The sequence below is a fragment of the Rhinoraja longicauda genome, chromosome 6, assembly GCF_053455715.1.
Source record: "Rhinoraja longicauda isolate Sanriku21f chromosome 6, sRhiLon1.1, whole genome shotgun sequence".
NCBI lineage: Eukaryota > Metazoa > Chordata > Chondrichthyes > Rajiformes > Arhynchobatidae > Rhinoraja > Rhinoraja longicauda.
In genome coordinates, this window is record NC_135958.1 from 19576474 (window position 1) to 19593945 (window position 17472).

Consider the following 17472-nt stretch of genomic DNA (forward strand, 5'->3'; position numbering starts at 1 on the left):
TCGGGTAGATGCACAGAGTCTCTTGCCCAGAGTAGGGGAATCGAGGACCAGAGGACATCGGTTCACGGTGAAGGAGAAAAGTTTAATAGGAATCTGAGGGGTAACGTTTTCACACAAAGGGTGGTGGGTGTACGGAACAAGCTGCCAGATGAGGTAGTCGAAGCTGAGACTATCCCAACATTTAAAAGACAGTTACACAGGTACCTGGATAGGATAGGTTGGAGGGATATGGACCAAGCGCAGGCAGGTGGGACTAGCGTAGCTGGGACATGTTGGCTGGTGTGGGCAAGTTGGGCCGAAGAGCCTGTTTCCAACCTGTATCATTCTATGACTCTATACTATCTACTGTTATAGCAAGCTACTCCTGCTCCCAGAGGACAAAAGATTTTGTGGAACTATTTGAAGAGGAGCCAGGTCAATGGCTCCAATGATCTTAGTGCATTACTGTCCACAATACAAATATGATTTTTGTGGGAAACTATAGCAAATAAATTGTAGATATGTTTCTTACATTATAATTCTACAGGCAATATCAAATTCTACAATTTGAGGCAAGTATTTCTAGTATTTTCCATTTAGATCAGATTACCAGCAAGCAGTTTCCTTTCACAAATACAAACTGGAACTCCCAGCCAGGATTATCTTTACACCCTGCCTTCTACAAGTGAGCCAATTTTGAATCCATATGACCAAGTCTCCTGGATCAGAATAATTTATCAAATGCCTTACTAAAATCCACATAGGCAATAACCACCCCTCATTGGTCATCTAAAAAAAAACCTATCAAGTTAAGAGACATTACCTGCTGTGTACAAAGCCATGCTGACTGTCCCTAATTAGCCCAATCCCTGCTCTAGGATGCCTCCCCGATGCCTGTGGTTAAAAAGAGGGCAAGAAGCAAGACCATATAGATTATTCCTGGTGCCGTTCGGTATAGAAGGATAAGCACAGAAAAATACATGGCTAATGTGTGCAAAGGAAGGCTTTAGATTCCTTGTACCGAGTCTGAAACTAGTGCTGTGGAGGAAGGGGCTGAGGTGGTGGTTTAAATCAACTTGATGGAGTTGATGGTTGTCACAAAGAACACCTGAAGAGGAGAAAATAGCTGCAAGAATTGGATGCAGATAAATAGCATCAGAACAAGATTTTTGTTGACCAATTAAAAAAAGAAAGTTTACTTTAAATAAATGCCAAATAAATTCCAGCATCTACAATCTCGTGTCTACAACAAAATCTACGAGTTTACCAATGTGACCCAAGACCCATGGTGTGTTAAAAACAGATCAATAATTGTACAGACAATTAATCATGTAAAAATTACATGTAATAGTATTAAGACAGCTGGCCAAAAAGTAAAAAAGGCAAGAATACACTATCAAGCACAACACACAGTCGAATGGCCAAATGGCCTCCTCCTGGACCTATTTTCTATCAACAGATTCTGAATATTGTTGAATGCAATGAGTTCAGTAAGATGGGGGAAGAGGAAAAAAAGAGGGGCAGTGATTTATCAATTGTGCATATTGCTGCAATGAAGTGAGAAAATTACCTGGCAGGATGAATGACAGAATCTGTTTAAAGATTAGGATGCAATTACATTACTGGGAGTATTTTATACACCACCAACTAACATTTTGGAACAAAGCTTCAAAGAAATTGCACAGATTTATAAAACCCATGAAATGGTGATAATTGGGAACTTCAACTATGTAAACATAGAGTGGAACAGAAATAGCATAAACAGCAATAGTATCTTAAGCTTGCTCAGGATATCTCCCAATCTGTATGTTTCTGAAGAACTTGAAAGGGTATTTGTATTTAAAATGGATCAACAATCTTGGTTCAGAAGGAATACAATCCATTTGCTCAAGAAAGAGAAAATTTCTGTGGTCCTGGCCATAATCTTCCAAACATCTTTCGATTAGAATACCTAGGACCAGAAATTGCAAATGTTACACCTTTTGTGAACAAAATTGCAAGTCAGTTTGACCTCGGTGGTGAGAAAAATCAGCAGCAACTTAGACAAGTGTAGATTGATTAGAAAAAGCCAGCATAGATTTGTGAAAACAAATTGTGGCTACATATATTGATAGTGTTTTCCTACGAAGCAAGAGGAGTGGTGATGAAAATGTGATTGATGAGATACTTATGGGCTTACAAAGGCCACTTGATAAAGTGCCAATATAGTGCCAGGGGCTTCAAAAGATGCATCAACTGACAGAAAATTGGCTATCTAATAAGAAACCGACAGTAGTTACATGATGCCCTTCAATGGAGGCAAGTGTACAGCATGTCCATCAGTATAAAGACCACTGCTTTTCTTTATACCTTGAACTTGAGAGCACAGGGCACAATTTTCAAATCTGCAGATAACTAAAATTGAGAGGAAGGTTGTGATAGATTTCATGGAAGCAGGCAGGCTGCTGGAAAAGTCATAGTGCCCTCCATAACGTGTGGGACAAAGACCCATCATTTATTTATTTGCCTCTGTACCTCACAATTTGAGATTTGTAACAGAAAAAAATCACATGTGTTAAAGTGCACATTGTCAGATTTTATTAAAGGCCATTTTTATACATTTTGGTTTCACCATGTAGAAATTACAGCTGTGTTTATACATAGTCCCCCCATTTCAGGGCACCATGTTTGGGACACATGGCTCACAGGTCTTTGTAATTGCTCAAGTGTTTAATTGCCTCCTTAATGCAGGTATAAGAGAGCTCTCAGCGTCTCCAGTCTATCCATTACCTTTTATTGCCTTTTAACAACGAGGACCAAAGTTGTGCCAATGAAAGTCAATGAAGCCATTATGAGACTGAGAAACAAGAATAAAACCGTTAGAGACATCAGCCAAACCTTAGGTTTACCAAAACCAACAGTTTGGAACATCATTAAGAAGAAAGCACTGGCGAGCTTACTAATCGCAAAGGGACTGGCAGGCCAAGGAAGACCTCCACAGCTGATGACAGAAGAATTCTCTCTATAACAAAGAAAAATCCCCAAACACCTGTCCGACAGATCAGATACACTCTTCAGGAGTCAGGTGTTGATTTGTCAATGACCACTGTTCGCAGAAGACTTCATGAACAGAAATATAGAAGCTACACTGCAAGATCCAAACCATTGGTAACCGCAAAAAAGGATGGCCAGGTTACAGTTTGCCAAGAAGTAAAAGAGCAACCACAGTTCTGGAAAAAGGTCTTGTGGACAGATGAGACTTATAGAAGATTAACTTATATCAGAGTGATGGCAAGAGCAAAGTATGGAGGAGAGAAGGAACTGCCCAAGATCCAAAGCATACCACCTCATCTGTGAAACACGGTGGTGGGGGTGTTATGGCCTGGGCATGTATGGCAGCTGAAGGAACTGGCTCACTTATCTTCATTGATGATACAACTGCAGAGGGTAGTAGCATAATGAATTCTGAAGTGTATAGACACATCTTATCTGGTCCAGTTCAAACAAATGCCTCAAAACTTATTGGCCGGCAGTTCATTCCACAGCAAGACAATGATCCCAAACATATTGCTAAAGCAACAAAGGGGTTTTTCAAAGCTTAAAAAATGGTAAATTCTTGAGTGGCCAAGTCAATCACCTGATCTGAACCCAATTGAGCATACCTTTTGCATGCTGAAGAGAAAACTGAAGGGGCTAGCCCCCCAAAACAAACATAAGCTAAAGATGGCAGCAATACAGGCCTGGCAGAGCATCACCAGAGAAGACACCCAGCAACTGGTGATGTCCATGAATCGCAGACTTCAGGCAGTCATTGCATGCAAAGGATATGCAACAAAATACTAAACATGACTACTTTCATTTACATGACATTGCTGTGCCCCAAACATTCTGGTGCCTTGAAATGGGGAGGGGACTATGTATAAACACTGCCGTACTTTCAACATGGTGAAGCCAAAATCTATAAAAATGGCCTTTATTAAAATCTGACAATGTGCACTTTAACCACATGTGATTTTTTTCTATTACAAATCTCAAATTGTGGAGTACAGAGGCAAATAAATAAATGATGGTGGGTCTTTGTCCCAAACATTATGGAGGGCACTGTAGGTGACAGATTTTTTAAAAAGAGAGTTGGTAAGATTTTCAAAGGCAAATATTTGCAGGAGTTTGGGGAGAGAGAATAGCTGGATAGTTTACATATAGCCAGTCATAGACTGAAGGGTCAAATGGCTGGCTTCTGTGAAATGATGTAACAATTATGTTATTTGAGATCATTGTTAACTTGCCACATTCCATAAATACAAGACACAACACAAAATTTAATTAGAACCACTGTAAGTTACTTTTTGACATCTGTTCAATTAAAGTCATGATAAATCAGAGTTATACTAAATACACGTTTTATAAAATGTACCCTATCTATTTACATTCCTTATTCTACACATCTACAGATAAAGCTCCCAACATCTGCCATCAAATAGGCAACTTGGACTCTTCAAAACCTTCATACTTTTGGCAATGAGTTCCACTGGACTATAAACAAAAATAAGAAACCACTCCGGCCAGAAAGAATGCTAATTTTTTCATATTTTTCTTCAATCTTTCCATTAAACTTCAATTACCTGACATGAGCAAGCATCAATTTAAAAAAATGCAGTTTGTACATCACAGCTGCAATATTTAATCCAAAAGCAAATACCTCAGGAGCAGATGTTGATCTTTTTTGTGATAAACATTTATCTCACCACCTCCTTCTAAGGATAAAACGTAGCTAATTTTTAAATGAACCCAGTGTTTTGCCTCAAATGTATTCTTTGGCCACCATATTCACACTCTGCCCACAAATCTACAAACGCTAAATTTGTATTTAATAATCTTGTACTTGCTTCTTAACTTGCCATCTGTAAAAGGTATTCTGGGTTTTGCCTCATTGAGAGCCTTATATGTCTGGTGGTCATTCGCATATATATTGTTTGGAAGGGTCCATAGCCAATCAAAATATACATTTTCCTTGTCTGATTAATACAATAATAATTGTATTAATTATATTGTTGCTTGGCTGTAGAGTTTAGCATAAAGAAACAAGACAGATTACACACCAAGACAAGTACTGATTCAAAAAATGATTAATTACAGCTGAGGGGTTTTCAGTGCAATGGACAGAACATGAAAGTGTGCTGTCCAAATTATTTTCCTCGAATTTAGTGGAAATACACCAGGTTTGTATTTCCTCAACATGCAGGAACTCTGAAATGAAATGTTGGTCTATCATCACTGGAAATCTGACTTTCATCCTTTTCCCCTCTCCCTGAAACTTGATTTCTACTCCTTCCGCCAAATTGTCTAAACTGACTGAACACAACTGTAGGTATTTATATTCTTTAAAAGTGCTGACTGCACAAGCAGAATAAATCAATGCTTCCCAAGCTGGCAACCTTCCAATCGTCCATTTGCTAGTCCCTCATCACATGCAAGGAATTTCCTAGTCTAGACGTTGTTGGGTTTTCCCCAGTTCTACCAAAAGTTTTCAGAATACCTGAACTGCTGAATGATGTAAGCTACCTGGCTAAGCAAGATCCTTTGAAGGAAAGGATTTCTGTGCAGTCTGGGATAGGAAGGTTGGGCATGGTGAGGTATGCTACCAGGGTTAGTATTTTGTATTAAACCTGACAAATTATCACACCTTGGAAACAGAAGCAATGGTTTTCTTCACTTTCTTCTGACTTTCATAACATAAGTACTTCAAGGCAAAGAAAAGATCAGTTTCATGCTGGCTCCAATTTGGAAATAACATTTTCTTAACAATTTTTCACCAAATCAACATCTGGATTTATGGAGCCCCTCTCCACTCAAAGCAGGCGGGAAACACAAAAGAATGTGTAGGAAGGAACTGCAGATGCTGGTTTAAACCGAAGATAGGCACAAAATTCTGAAGTAACTCAGTGGGACACACAGCATCTCTGGAGAGAAGGAATGGGTGACGTTTCGGGTCAAGACCCTTCTTCAGCCCTGATTAATTAAGTTCCTCCAGCATTTTATGTCTATCTTCGACCACAAAAGAATCTTGACTCTTGTCCACTTATTGGGCTTGGTACTTCAAACAAAACTGCACTTTAGTACAGGCTGTATGGCTGTCTCACCAGATATATCAAACAGCGAAAATCAGAAGGGATATACTATCAAGGTGGATTGCCAATTTCTGTTGATGAAATTCTGGGGATAAAATCGGGTGTGGCGATTAAATGTGTCCATCCACGATATTTAATGTAGGAGTTATGAAACATGTTGAGTGCTCGTTGTATGGGTTTTAGCAGCGGAGCTGCTTATAAGGGCTTAAATGTGGGATGGACAGGATGGGTGGAAAGGGAAATCATAGAATTGTAGAGGTCTGGAAGGGTCCAGAACATGTATCAAACTTTGAAACAAAATTGTATGTAAACCTTAGTTTCAGAGATGTAATAATATTTGAGACATCTGCTTACGATCCAAAGTTGTGCTTAGCAATATAGAACAGCATTTTATACATTAGGATTAATAAAGCATTTTCCAAAATATTTTCCTGCGTTCATAAAATTTATTTTTGCCAACAATAAAAAAGGAAATTCAGGTACCAGAAACTGTTGCGTTCCAAGCGAAAAACAAGTAAAAGTTCAGCAGATGAGGGATGGTGACTATTACTGCCGGGTAAGAACTCAAGAAATAGCGCATCGGACCTTCTGGTTCCAAAATTCAACTAAAGTATTACCAATGCAGTGAGGAGCTAATGCTGAGAGACGTAATAATAAAGTATTACCAATACAGTGAGGAGCTAATGCTGAGACATTTGTTGGAATGTCTCAGTAAACAGCAACTTATCCAAGGTCTTGACATAATGAATCAATCGATCCCTAAATGAAAGCACCCCCTTTACAGTTTACTCCCTTTACAGTTTGAATGTCCGGCACTGAGGGCACTGGTGTGAGCACAGTTCCTCCGTCCCTAATCTATTTACACATACCTGCTTACAATATCTATAATTTCATTAACAACTTGAGGGCTGTATTAATAGCACTAATCATAAAACATCCACCATTTAATTTATAAGAACTTTGAAAAATAGATGAGTTGCCCATTTAGCCCATTGGTCTAATCACACTGAAATCATGATTGATATTTAACCTCCATGACACATCCCTTGATTCCTTTAAAATATATCATGATGTTCAATAGGTAGACACAAAATGCTGGAGTAACTCAGCGATATAGGCAGCATCTCTGGATCATCAGAGATGCTGCCTGTCCTGCTGAATAACTTCAGCATTTTGTGTCTACCTTCAATTTAAACCAGCATCTGCAGTTCCTTCCTATACATGATGTTCAATAGACTGAACTAAGAATGAACAAATAGAGAATTCCAATAATTCAGTGCTAGAGGTAACAACTTTTCCCAATTTCTTATTTTTGGACAGTGACCCCCCTAGCTTAAGGTTTCTTAGACAGAAGAAACAATCAGAAGCCTGCATGTACCCATCCAAGCCCTATGTATTTTGTATGTTATCATTTTTTCCAAAGCTGGCCTTGTTCCCTTAATGTCATCTCAAAGGAGGACAATTTCCAAAAACTCCCAGTCTTAACCCTAGAATTAACATGTACCACTGATTTATAATCACTTCCACAAATGAGAACCTGCAAAACTACTCAGTACCCTTTCTCCAATGCCAATTTAGTTGAATTGAGTTAATTACCTCTGTGCACCTTTGCAGCAAAAGTAAAATAGGACATTTCTATTCAAGCTCCATTGCCAATCGGCGACATAACGCAATGAAAATGGCTTGAACAGGAGATTATGCTATTGAAAAATCAAAAAAACATTTCCTTTGCAACCTATTAATGAGATGTGAACATTGCTACCACCATTCCTAACTTGGTGATCTTAAAGGCAACCAGTTTCCCAAGGCAGCTCTACTTAATTAATTAGGTTAGTTGTGTCAGTTAGGGGACAAATAATGTTATTTCTGGTCAGGCAACCAAAATAAATGGAACTACGACACAGATTATAGAAAAGTGGAATCATTCAACTGTGTTGTGATGTAACAAAATGAATGACATTTTATCAATATTCTTTTAATGGACAGCCAGAGAGAAAAAAAACACTTTTTTGACATTTGGAATTGGAGTGCTATTAAGCAGCAACTTTTTCAGTGCAAAAATATCAAAAATCACCTGTTATTGCACATAATGACATTTCAGCATCTGTCATTCTGACCAACTCAGAAAATCTAATATTTCAAGCATGGTTTCGATAATCTAGACAAAATCTAATTTCCCCCCACATCAACAGCACCACTCTAGACAATCTAAGTAAATGGCAATTAAAACAAAATTGTATTTGACAGCATCAAAAATGTAAAAAAGTATTTTCACTAAAATATCAATTGCTAACTTACCACATCTTTCACAACATCAATAAATATTTCTACATTCCAAGTATGGGCCTGCACAGAATCAGTTTTATCCTTCCCATCACTCCAGATTCCACTTCCAGGGGCTGAGATAGACTGTGAACATAAGTAAAACTTTCATTGATAAGTAAAAAGTCAAATTAGTGATAAGTTTGCATGCTATGATAAGGCGGAATGGTCAGTCCTTTCCCTGAGTAGGGATTTATAAATAGAGGGCAGAGATTTAAGGTGACAGGGAGAGAATTAAAAAGAGATCCGAGGTGCAAGTTTCTCCACACAGACATTGATGATAGACAGAACAAGCTGCCTTGGGAGGGAGAGGCAAATACAATTACAAAGTTAAAAAACATTTGGAGTTATACGTAGATAAGAAAGGTTTACAGGGAAATGGACCAAATGCACAGACAAATGGGATTAGCTCTGGCAACTTGGTTGGTATGGACAGGTTGGGTTGAATTACTGATTCCATGCTGTATAACTCTGATTAAGGCTAAACAAATTACCAATTTAGTTGTCTCCTATAAAATGAACAGGGAGAATACATAATCTTGCTTCAGTTTTAGTTTTAGAGATCGAGGGTGGAAACAAGCACTTCGGCCCACCAAGTCCATGTCGACCATCGATCACCTATACACTAGTCCTATGTTATCTCACTTTCTAATCTTACATACAGTGGGGACAATTTATGGAAACCAATTAACCTACAAACCTGCACTTCTTTGGAATGTGGGAGGAAACCAGAGCAACCAGAGAAAAACCCCAGCACTCGTAGTCAGAATCAAACCCAGGTCTCTGGTACTGTGAGGCAACTAGAGCACATCATTATTGTTAAATGTTCTCTGCCTCAGAAATCAGGAGGCCAATTCTCTGGATGCTTTCAAGAGAGAGCTAGATAGAGCTCTTAAAGATAGCGGAGTCAGGGGGTATGGGGAGAAGGCAGGAACGGGGTACTGATTGTGAATGATCAGCCATGATCACATTGAATGGTGGTGCTGGCTCGAAGGGCCGAATAGCCTACTCCTGCACCTATTGTCTATTAAGGGAGTCTTGCCTTACAATATAATGTAATGCAAGACCCCGTTTATATTGACATGTTTGAGTAAAACTGGCAAAAATCTAAAAGCATAGAAATACCTAAAAGCATGGGCGAGTTTAAACTGGGAGGGCCTGAAGTTGAAGTTGCAGAAATGCTCCAGGGAAGTGAACACTGGGAATAAAAAGCTAGTTTGCACATTTGAATATGTGCAATTCTGTACAATTGAATTAATCCAAGATTTTCCATTCCGCCCTCCTCAGTGCACAATCTTCCAACTACTCCACCTCCGGCTATTTTCTTCCCATTGAAATCAATAGCCCGTTGAACTTAGTTCGAAGTGCCAATTTTCCCAACTAGATGCTATAAAATGTCATAAAGATTGATAGACTTGCCCCCGTCCAGAACTTCTGCCCAGTTTAGCGAGCAAAATCAACAATTTTGGGGACAACGGGAAGATCTGCCTCATGGTTTCTGGGAGAGCTGGAGGGATATTTTCAAAATATGGATACAACCCATTTGGTCACAAACTTGGGTATATGCAACTACAAATACAACAGCAAAAAGATGCTATACATGTAGGTGCTCTGGAGAGGACATGAAATATGCAACAATTTTCTTGTTCTGATTGGAACCTTGGTCCTAAGGCACATTATTGTGGTGAAATGGCTCACAGCAGAGAAATTAACCAGAATTACAGAGAGTGGACCGTACAAAAGTCAACAGATTCAACAAATTCAGAGTACAGTAAGAAAGCCACGCTATAATGAAACATTAATTTAATAACTAAATAATTTTAATATAATTTTATAGCAAGTTTTTCCTATATTCTTATTATCTGAAGTTATGTTTACTTGTAAGGAAATGCCATCAGTCAAGCCCGAATGCGTCCGAGCCATCATTCCCAATACCCTGGCAACCTGAGAAGCTGTCACTTCCCGAACTCCAAACTGCAAAATGATCTGACGGCATTCTTCAGCACTGCAAAAAAAAAAAGTACATTTTCTGGTAGTGAAATAATCTAAACAAATGTGATATTTTTTCTTAAGTTTTGAACAAAAATAATGGACTACTTTGAACGCAAACTTTCATGTAAAGTCACAATGCTCATCAAGAGGATACCTTTGATAGTCAATGCCATTTTTATAGAATATATGCATGCCTCATCACTGGAAGAAAAACTTTAAATTTATAATGTTATGAAAGAAAGTGACTTTGGCATTCTCCAACTGCACACAATCAAGTTAAAGCCATTGAACTAACAATACTGCCCCAAGCTGAACACAAATGTAAGTAATTCATGTAGCAGCACCCCAATTATGATAGGAAGTTACAAAACATCCATATGCAACACAAATTAAATCCCTTCAGTAATACACTTTGCAAGGGCTAGAATTGACAATCAAGATGACAATGCAAGTTTACTTTAGGGCGTAACATTGAGCTTGTTGTGAAACATTTGTCATGTAAAGGACAAATGAAAGATAGACACATAGATTCATCCCAAGCACATAAAAAAAAAGTGGTACAAGACATGCATTCTCAATTATAAGCTTAGTACATTACAATTGGGGAAGCAAAGAGATACGCCCAATTTTATAATGGACTTTCAGAGTTAGGCTATTAATGTAGTGAATTTATCATCAGAGCATGTGCAGGAAAAATGGTATAATTGCTCCCTTTTTAACAAAGGTGACTTACAATTTATAAACTACATCATGATACTCTACATCCAGACAAATTTATGGCCATGATTTCCAATGATATATGTTTTGTTATGCAACTGTACCACTCAGGGCTTACCAAGCAGTGCTCGTGTCATTCACAGCAAGAATGAAATAGAGTAAAGAAAGAGAACAAGAGTCTGCTTGTGGCATAGTAAAATTTGGGTGCATGTATCCCATTCACATTAGTGGAAAGGATTTTTTTTTTTTTTTTGCAGAGGAAAGCTTTAAAAATTGTTTAAATTGGACATTTGGTCATTTCAAGAGGTCCAAATGCTTGATACAGGTGCCAAATCTTTATAAAATGGTGATTTGTTCAAGGACAAAAATATGGAATTGGAATTTTATAACACAATCAGCTATTCAGCCACTGGAATGCCTCACAGCTCTTCATTTAGTTCCATTAACCTGCACATTTCATAAACCCGTTCAAATATTTACCCACTTCCCCTTCAGGATTATCCTTCCATTGTTGCTTCTGGCAGACCATGACCTGCCCAAGTTATTATCTCTCTTCTTTCAATGTTCTCCAATGATCTTAAGATTTTTACCCTCCAGTCACTACTACTTTAAACTGTCATCATTTTAAACACCTGCAAATTGGAGCCTTCTTTACTCTGGTGAAAATAGGTTCACTAATTTTCTCTCGAAGACCCGAATACCCACTACTTCTTAGAGATCGCGGTACATGCCATATGCATTCCGATGACGGGCACACACATCCTACATGTACAACATGTGACATTATACAACAAGTTACTCGGTTAACATTCTTTAAAATTGCATTAACTATTTGTTTCATAAATAAAATTCCCAGGTATTTAATCTTTCCACCCTACACTTTGAAAATAGCTCCTAGTAACTCAAGCCATACAGCAATATTTATAGTTAAAAACTGATTGCCTTTCAGTTTTTGTCATCATTTTATCTGCATTAATACAGCTCCTATCTTCATAACTGGCTTTAGGTTTATAAGCAAAAGCGGTTTTCTAACAGAGGACAAAACCATTCAAGGAAATCCAGCAAAGTAACTTGTTCTTCGGGCAGAAGGAGTTCAATGAACAAACTGATCAGGAAATATTTCAGCAGCTTCCAATAGAACTGGTTAGTCTTGCTCAATGATGTTTATAGTATTTAGAATTAACCCAAAAGTCAGCTACAAGTAAATTTTTACATACCTTGTACAAAAGCCGTAGCCTACTTCTTGCATAAAATCTGCTAGTGAGCTGTCCATCATCGTTTTCACTATCCCTCCCGAATCAGACAGAATCCTATCCATCAGAATGTCCCGTTTTTCAGGATATAGTAGTGGTGCAAGCACCACAGGACAACGCTCTTGCGGAAAATCTGGTACAAAAAAGTATAATGTATCAAGAAAGTAGTAACTTAGAAGTATTGACTGAAATAAATCAATGGGACTATTGAGATCCCTCTAAATAATTAGTATTCATCTGAAAAGTATATTAAAAACAATTCCCAACAAACATTGAACATCTAAGCATTTTTTGTCTGCCTACCCACATTTGTACAATCACAATCAAGTTATTGTCAGAGAAGCTCCAGGTATCACTCTCAATTACTTCTCCCCTAGCAGAGTGCCCAAGCCATTCGATACGTATCCAAAGTGTGAGAGTGCTTAACTACATTAGTTTTGTAACAGGGATCAAGTAAATTAAACCCAAACTTATATTCTTTCCTATTCTGTACACATAGGAAACCTCATTTGAACAAGGTATCAGGTGGTGACCAAAGCACATGAAAATATGCCTCGGATGTTACTAATCATTATACATGATTCAACTAATAACGAAGGAGGATCCGAACCTCCTTTTTCCCCCCCATTCCCAAACTCCCCTTGTATTGGCTTTAAACCATTTTCTGAAATAAGTTTACAGGGTTCAATAAGTTCCAAATTATTTCACTGCCACTTTTTTTTGCAAATTTTGAGCTTTTCCATTATATTAGAGTTCAAAATATTAATGCGAGCACCTTCCCAACATAGAATACCACAGTTCAAAGAAAAGGTTTCCTGGGAAACATGAATGGACAACAAATGCCAACCTTAGCAATAATCCCCCAAATCTAAATATTTAATAAGATGTGATTATAACATCAAGAATTATTCCACAGATTCACTCAGGTCAAGCTTCTATAAACCCCACAACAAAAACAAATTAGTCCACACATCAGCTGCAAAAACAAGAACACATATCTGATTTTTTGAACTACCCACAATTCCCCATTCTGGCATAGCACAGTCTCACCCTTATGGGTGCAGAGAGTCATTCAACTGTGCTTTACTTACCTCTGCACAATGTCTTAAGGAAAGCGTCAATCTGTTCCTGCCCAACACCAAATGCTCCTTTTTGCCCAAAAAGAAGATGGGACAGGAGCAGGTGCAGGACTTCTATTGCAATATCTTGAAAGCCACCTTCTTGGTTCCCACTCACGTCAGCGTCGATGTAGGATCGCAGCAGATCAGGAAGCTTCTGTTTCACAAACTGAAGAGCTGAAATTGGAAGAGGGGTTTAACACAGCAGCAAACTTAACCTACATTTTGCTTCAATAGTTAGACCAGCAGTACAGAGAACTTCAGCCCTACAAATTCTCAGATCACTTCTGACTTTGTTGAATCTTCCAGTTGGAGAAGTTTGGACAAAACAAAAGGAAAGATAATACATATACAATGGTACTTATTGGGATGCTCCAAATTAATGCAACTTTCTAGAACAAAGCATATTACATCCATCCTGCAAATTCTGAGTTGGTGAGGAACAAATCACTTGGTACGAGGGGTAGCGGGGAGGGCAATTAAACACATTTGCAGCTCAAGGAAATAGATATCATATATGCATATAAATACATATTATATTTCAATGAAAATATTTTATTTTAGTTGGGGTTTTTTTTACAAAGTACTGCTGCTCTCTTGCTTTTGAATCAAATACACAGAAATAAAGATCTTGTTATGACTTATTAACATTAAATAGAAAGCTGACAGCATTTTAATTTGAAATTTACTTATCATCTAATAAAAACTTATATCAAAGTCATTTAATACAGAATCTGGTATTAGTGGCAAACTGAATAAACATCCACAGACAATCTTAAAATTGCAACCATCAACTAGAAATGTTTCTAAAATCGGTCCAAATATAAACAGCACTAAGGAACTGGGAAGAGATTTTTTTTAAACTGGAATATGCAATGAAGAGTTCTAAAAATACTGTTAACGTTAGCCTCAAATCATCGACAATAGCACTAAATTAGACCAACCAAAATCACCAGCTTCAAGTGATTCATTCTATTTTATCTACTGACAACTCGTCATATTGCATCTGACAACTGAGCATTATAAAAAGAACTGTCCCGGCAGACCCATTGTTTCTGCCTGTTCATGTCCCACCGAACTTATTTCCACCTACCTCGACTCCATCCTATCCCCCCTGGTCAAATCCCTCCCCATCTACGTCCAAGACACCTCACATGCTCTCGGTCTCCTCGATAACTTCCGGTTTCCAGGCCCCCACTCCCTCATCTTTACCATGGATGTCCAGTCACTCTACACTTCCATCCCCCACAAGGATGGTCATGAAGCCCTCCGTTTCTTCCTCCACCATAGAACCAGCCAATCCCCATCTACTAACACTCTCCTCCGTCTAGCAGAGCTGGTTCTTACCCTTAACAACTTCTCCTTTGACTCCTCCCACTTCCTGCAAACCAGAGGCATAGCTATCGGCCCTCGCATGGGCCCGAGTTATGCCTGCCTCTTTGTCGGGTATGTCGAACAATCCCTGTTCCGGACGTACACTGGCCCCATCTCCAAACTCTACCTCTGCTACATCGACGACTGCATTAGTGCTACCTCTTGTACCCATGCAGAACTCACTGACTTCATACACTTCACTTTCAATTTCCATCCTGCTTTTAAATATTCCTGGACTATCTCCAACATCTCCCTCCCGCTTCTGAACCTCACCATCTCCATCACAGGAGACAGACTAGTGACTGACATCTACTATAAACCCACTGACTCGCACAGCCATCTGGACTACACTTCTTCCCACCCTGTCTCCTGCAAAAAGTCTATCCACTACTCCCAATTCCTCCGCCTATGCCGCATCTACGCCCGGGATGTCCTCATTCTTCAGGAAACTGGGCTTCCCCTCTTCCATTATAGATGAGGCTCTCACTAGGGTCTCTTCTACATGCCGCAGCTCCGCTCTTGCTTCCCCTCCCCCCATTCGTAAAACAAGGACAGAATCCCCCTCGTTCTCACCTTCCACCCCATCAGCCAGCTTATCCAACAAATCATCCTCCAACATTTCCGTTACCTACAACGGGACCCCACTACTGACCACATCTTCCCATCCCCTCCCGTTTCTGCGTTCCGCAGAGACCGTTCCCTCCGTAACTCCCTGGTCCACTCGTTCCTTCCTCCCCAAACCACCCCAACCCCGGGCACTTTCCCCTGCAACCGCACGAGATGCAACACCTGTCCCTTTACCTCCCCCCTCAACTCCATCCAAGGACCCAAACAGTCTTTCCAAGTGAGAGAGGTTCACCTGCACCTCATGCAACCTCATCTATTGTATCCGCTGCTCTAGATGTCAACTTCTTTACATTGGCGAAACGAAACGCAGGCTCGGCGATCAATTCACTCAACACCTTCGCTCAGTCCGCCTTAACCAACCTGATCTCCCGGTGGCTGAGCACTTCAATTCCCCTTCCCACTCTGACCTTTCTGTCATGGGCCTCCTCCAGTGCTATAGTGAGGCCCACCGGAAATTGGAGGAACAGCACCTCATATTTCGCTTGGGCAGCTTGCAGCCCAGCGGTATGAACACTGACTTCTCCAACTTTAGATAGTTTCTCTGTCCCTCTCTTCCACTCCCCTTCCCAGTTCTCTCTCTATCTTCCTGTCTCCACCTATATCCTTCCTTTCTCCCGCCCCCCCCTGACATCAGTCTGAAGAAGGGTCTCGACCCGAAACGTCACCCATTCCTTCTCTCCCGAGATGCTGCCTGACCTACTGAGTTACTCCAGCATTTTGTGAAACAAATACCTTCGATTTGTACCAGCATCTGCAGTTATTTTCTTACACTGAGCATTTCCAAGTTATTTCACAAGACCAAACTGTTCAAAAGCAGTTAAGCAAACAATCCTAAGCACATGCCAACACCAAAGGAAAGTTCAATTTTTGTCTGGGAGAGCCTTATATTAAGTTTAATCAACTACCGGTTCTTGCCATACAACTTCATTGCTTTTAAGTTTCTAAATGGTACTGCTGTTGTAGTTTTTAAACAAATATTTCCAACATACTCCAAGCATTTTTGAACAATTCTGACAATGCGTGTTACATGTGCACCACACTATGAACACTATGTGATTGATATTCTATAGAAAACTATTAAGTTCAGCTGAAGGAAAAAGTGGGAAAGATAATTGTTATTAACCCAATAATCCAGATCCATTAAACGATTGAATATAATTATTAGTTTTTATGCTTTCAAAATATTTTACATAAAGAAAACACTCACCAAACGCTCGCAGATCTGAGCTAGAAGAATTCAGCAAGGCGAGGCCAAAGATAACCTGAAACACAGTAGTCCATAAATCAAACCAGACTGTCTATGGTGGGAATAAATTTTAATCGGAGAGAAGCAAGATTCAAGCCTACAGAACAGCAATATATTACCATATTATCTTACCTCTTGGACTTTGCTTAACTTGAGCACTTTACTAAGTTGAGTAAACAGGTGGGGTGATGGTTTCAGACTCTGTAAAGTAGAAATAGAAACTTGGGTTGTATAGGATAAGAAATTTAAATCTAAATTAGAAATTTAAAAACAAAATCCAATGAAAATTGCATCTGAATCAGCAAATGGAAAACAGAAAGCTTCAAGATGTAAGACAAAAACCTTTCCCTTGATTCTTCAGATGTCTAGATGCCTATCAATCTCAGTTTTAAATAATATCAAAGAGTAGGAATAAACGGGTCCTTTTCGGAATGGTAGGCAGTGGCGAGTGGAGCGCCGCAAGGCTCGGTGCTGTGGCCGCAACTATTTACAATATATATTAATGATTTGGATGATGGAATTAGAAGTAACACTAGTAAATTTGCAGATGACACAAAGCTGGGTGGCAGTGTGAACTGCGAAGAGGATGTCAGGAGGTTGCAGGGTGACTCGGACAGGTTGAGTGAGTGGGCAGATTCAGTATAATGTAGATAAATGTGAGGTTATCCACTTTGGCGGCAAAAACAAGGAGGCAAATTATTATCTCAATTGTGTCAGATTAGGTAATGGGGAAGTGC

The 17472-nt window shown here is 39.2% G+C and overlaps 1 protein-coding gene across 10 annotated transcripts in view; it reads right to left on the reverse strand.

Moving 5' to 3' along the window:
• The window catches only part of cnot1 (CCR4-NOT transcription complex, subunit 1), a 165000-nt gene that overhangs the window by 117150 nt on the left and 30378 nt on the right, over positions 1-17472 (reverse strand). For all 10 annotated transcript variants that reach the window (XM_078400631.1, XM_078400630.1, XM_078400629.1 and 7 more), the window contains 6 exons: positions 16868-16936; positions 16697-16751; positions 13462-13665; positions 12335-12503; positions 10287-10413; positions 8385-8495 (listed from right to left, as the gene is read on the reverse strand). In XM_078400631.1, the coding sequence (XP_078256757.1) occupies positions 8385-8495; positions 10287-10413; positions 12335-12503; positions 13462-13665; positions 16697-16751; positions 16868-16936 (735 nt within the window). The remainder of the gene's footprint in view (positions 1-8384; positions 8496-10286; positions 10414-12334; positions 12504-13461; positions 13666-16696; positions 16752-16867; positions 16937-17472) is intronic.